General features: G+C 44.1%; 1 protein-coding gene across 1 annotated transcript in view; it reads right to left on the reverse strand.

The window, feature by feature from the left end:
• LOC309590399 (uncharacterized protein) overlaps nt 1–2,007 on the reverse strand; it is a 24,066-nt gene extending 22,059 nt beyond the window's left edge. The window contains exons 1-2 of the mRNA XM_082311536.1: nt 1,963–2,007; nt 1,738–1,791 (exon numbers count right to left, since the gene is read on the reverse strand). Of these exons, the coding sequence (XP_082167662.1) occupies nt 1,738–1,773 (36 nt within the window). The 5' untranslated portion in view covers nt 1,774–1,791; nt 1,963–2,007. The remainder of the gene's footprint in view (nt 1–1,737; nt 1,792–1,962) is intronic.
• Nucleotides 2,008–3,412: the final 1,405 nt, after the last annotated feature.

Consider the following 3,412-nt stretch of genomic DNA (forward strand, 5'->3'; position numbering starts at 1 on the left):
GATTTACTTTGCACCCAAGCAAAAGAAACTGAAACGAAAATAGCGCTTTTCCATTCCGTGTATTCCCTGCAATATTCTGCCATCCGTCGGAAGGTAAAGCATGTCATGAAGTCACTGTAGGTTTGCATTCAATAACTGATGGCAGGATAAAGCCTTGCTGTCTAGGTGGATGGTACACGGCAGCACAGGTAGAACTAAATGTCTCATTTCTCAGTTCATACTCAATTCAGAGGGGATTGTGGATCTTCCTGTCTTGCAGAAGAGGCCAGGGAGTGAAGGGGGAGAATAGCCTCTCCCTGTGCACTAACCCCTGCTCTGGTTTAGAGACACCAAGGACCTGCTGAGATTCAGTTGGGAGTGCAACAAGGACTACAGTACTAGGCAAATAACTCACTGCTTGACATTTGGGAGCTTATAAAATGTTAGAGAATATTTAAAATTATGCAAATGAATATTTTCATACAGTATATTTGGCTGTATTCCTGGCCTGTATTATTTTCCTGGGTTGGATACCTCCATCTCCAGCAGATATTCAGTCCTTAAAAGGGGTTGGCTTTTATTTTATTCTATTTATTCTTCTGCCATCTATTATTCTAAAGAGATGTAATGGATCAGCCCAGATACTTTTCATGTTGTGAGGAGAGGGAAGGAAATAGCCTGGAAATCATCTACAGTTCAACATTGAGCTGATATTTGTGGAGATGAAAACTTACTCCACAGCATTTTTACCTTGTGATTTGGATTCCGCGGGGTAACAATCAGCTTCGAAAATCTCATTGTGACACTGTTTTCAAAGTCAAATAAGGAGTGTCAATGAGAACACACCATCCCCCAAGTGGCTCCCCTCCAGCTTCATAACCCCAATTTATTTTTGACATTGCACCATAAGACTGAAATGATTAATCTATAATAGATTATCTCACAAATCTGCTACAGAAGAGCAGAGGATGTGATTTGCTCAGGATTTGGCACACTGGCAATGGCATGTCTTGGCGAAGGGTTTAGTGAATACTGTACAACAGAAAAACAAAATGAGGAGAAGCTCGGGCTGTTGGAGAGGGACTTTCACATGGTGCAAGGGAACCCACCTTCCAACAGTTGCATTGACCACTGACCTCTTGATTGACCACTAATACTTGAGCAAATAATTTCCATCAGCTTTCCAGAAAGACTTCTCCAAGCTTAGATGTTCAACATAACCTGCCTTAAGCTTGCATTTCAGAAGTGCTAAGTATCTATAAAATAGAAATAGAGGCGTTTACCCCACCTTTGCAGTTGCCCTGTGGGGGTCACAGGATGTGTGTTACAGAAGTGCAAAGTGTAGTTATTTGTGAGAAGTGTTGAATGCCTGGGGGAAACACAAACAGCTGGATAGCTACGCCATGTACTTGTGCTACCGAGTGCTCACCTTCATTTCAGAGAGTAAAGGATGCTTGTGTGGAACCTGCTGCATAATTTACTGTACTGTGAAACATTTACCATGGATAAATTTCAGCCTATGGAATCCAATTTAAAAGGGCAAGCATTTTTTTTTTTTCTGGGACATGAGTACCTCTTGTACCAAACTTAGAAGCCAAAAGCTATCAAAACAAAATCAGAGTAATGTCTTAGTTGACAGGCAGCATTTTCTTGTGACACTGAAAACATATTTGCCAGTTTAAAGAAGTTATTGCCCTTTTCTCTCATTTTAAAAATTGCTTAGAAACACTAGAAACTTGAGAAAAAAATATCTCTCACCTGTCTGACCTTGGCCAAATGCTGAAGAGCAATCATCCACCTGAGAGCAGGACACTGCAAATGGAAGGCAGAGTAAAGCATGGCTGTACTGTTATTGCCATTCAATGACACCTTCCTGCTGCTAAATCTCCAATTCTCTTTTTGCAGTATCTCACTATTTACTAAGTAGCCTGAGATAAATATGGTGCTCTAACCTCTATTTCCGCTATCTTCAGGGAGATTTACCTGCCAGTCCAGGCTGTCCTTTCTGGCATCACAAGTTGAACAAAGTTCTCCTCGAGGTAACGGAGTTTATTAGTCTGCGATGCCCCTTCCCTTGACCTGTTGGGACTTCTCTTTTGCTAGTGCTTCTGTCAGCCCTTGGCCTTCTGTGTGGGGCCAGCGAAGGTCTCAGTCTCCAGACACTTAGGCCAGAACCAAGACTAATAATTCATTTTGCGTGCACCATCAAGCAGCAGTTGTCTTTAAATTGTTGATCCAAGGCAAAGGTGCAGGTCAATGGTTCCTCTCATGGAAGTACAGGAGGATGGCGGCAGTCTGTAAGACATAATGCCACGGATGGGCAGCAGGCTAGGAGGTGTCTGAAATGGCTCTGGGGCCAGTGAACTGTCCCATGAGCCAGCACTGTTGATGGACAGCTGTGACAGACAATATCAAGACACCTGTATGCTGTTATCTCTACAGCCCACCAAAAGGAGATGTTAATAGTTTCATATTAGCTGTTTTTTTGTCCCAAAGGTGTGGGCTTTCTTTGGTTTTGTGTCTATGTGTGTGTGTGTGGGCATGATGGCAACTTTTCCCCTTTTATCTAACAGCCTAGCAGGCTGAAGCTTGCCTGGGTAGTGCTGACATGATCCAGCTTCTGTAGCAATATACAACATAGCAATGCACAACACAGGAAAGTAAACAACCCCAGGAAAAGAGGGATGCTGCTGCCACAGATCCTGGGGAGCTTGAATTTAGATCCCTCCCCCTCCCTCTGTTCAGGCCATGCTCCTCCCTAGAGACATCAGAAATTGGGTCTTCCCCTCATGCTCACCCAAGGTCCGGGAACGGGTTCCACTTCTCTCTCCTGGGCCACTCCAGCCGGAAAGCAAGTTATACATTGAGAGTTATGTGGGATTTTTGACTTTTTTTTGGGAAAACATTTGTCTGCCAAACAGTACTTGAAGCTTTTGGGGGATTGATGCAAGTGGTTCAGCTTGATGCAAATTTCTTTCCAGGCCATTTTATGAGCATTGCCACATATATTATTGGGCAGGAGGCCAACTACCTCCTCCCGGAAAAAAAAATAAAAAGTTGCAGAAACGATGAGCATCAACTTTCAAAAAAACCCGAAATGGCAGAGATGGAGAAAATCAGTAATGAAGTGAGGAGGAGGAGATGGAACTGGATCAGTCATGTCCTGAGGAAAAAAACAACAGAAGACTGCGCTGTGGCCCTTGGGTGGACTTCAGAGGGAAGAAGAAAGCAGGGTCGCCCAAAAACGACCTGGTGTCGGATGGTGGAGGTTGAGAGGAATGGTGCAGGCTGGAACCCTTGGGAAGCAGCACGGCACACAGCCGCAGACCAATCGAAGTGGAAGAACGATGTTCGCGCCTTGTGTGCCTCCTGGCACTGAGAGAATTCAGATTCAGAGATCAGCCACATATATTATCTCCATCTCTACCTCTAG

The sequence above is a fragment of the Platalea leucorodia genome, assembly GCF_965183815.1.
Source record: "Platalea leucorodia genome assembly, chromosome: 5".
Lineage (NCBI taxonomy): Eukaryota > Metazoa > Chordata > Aves > Pelecaniformes > Threskiornithidae > Platalea > Platalea leucorodia.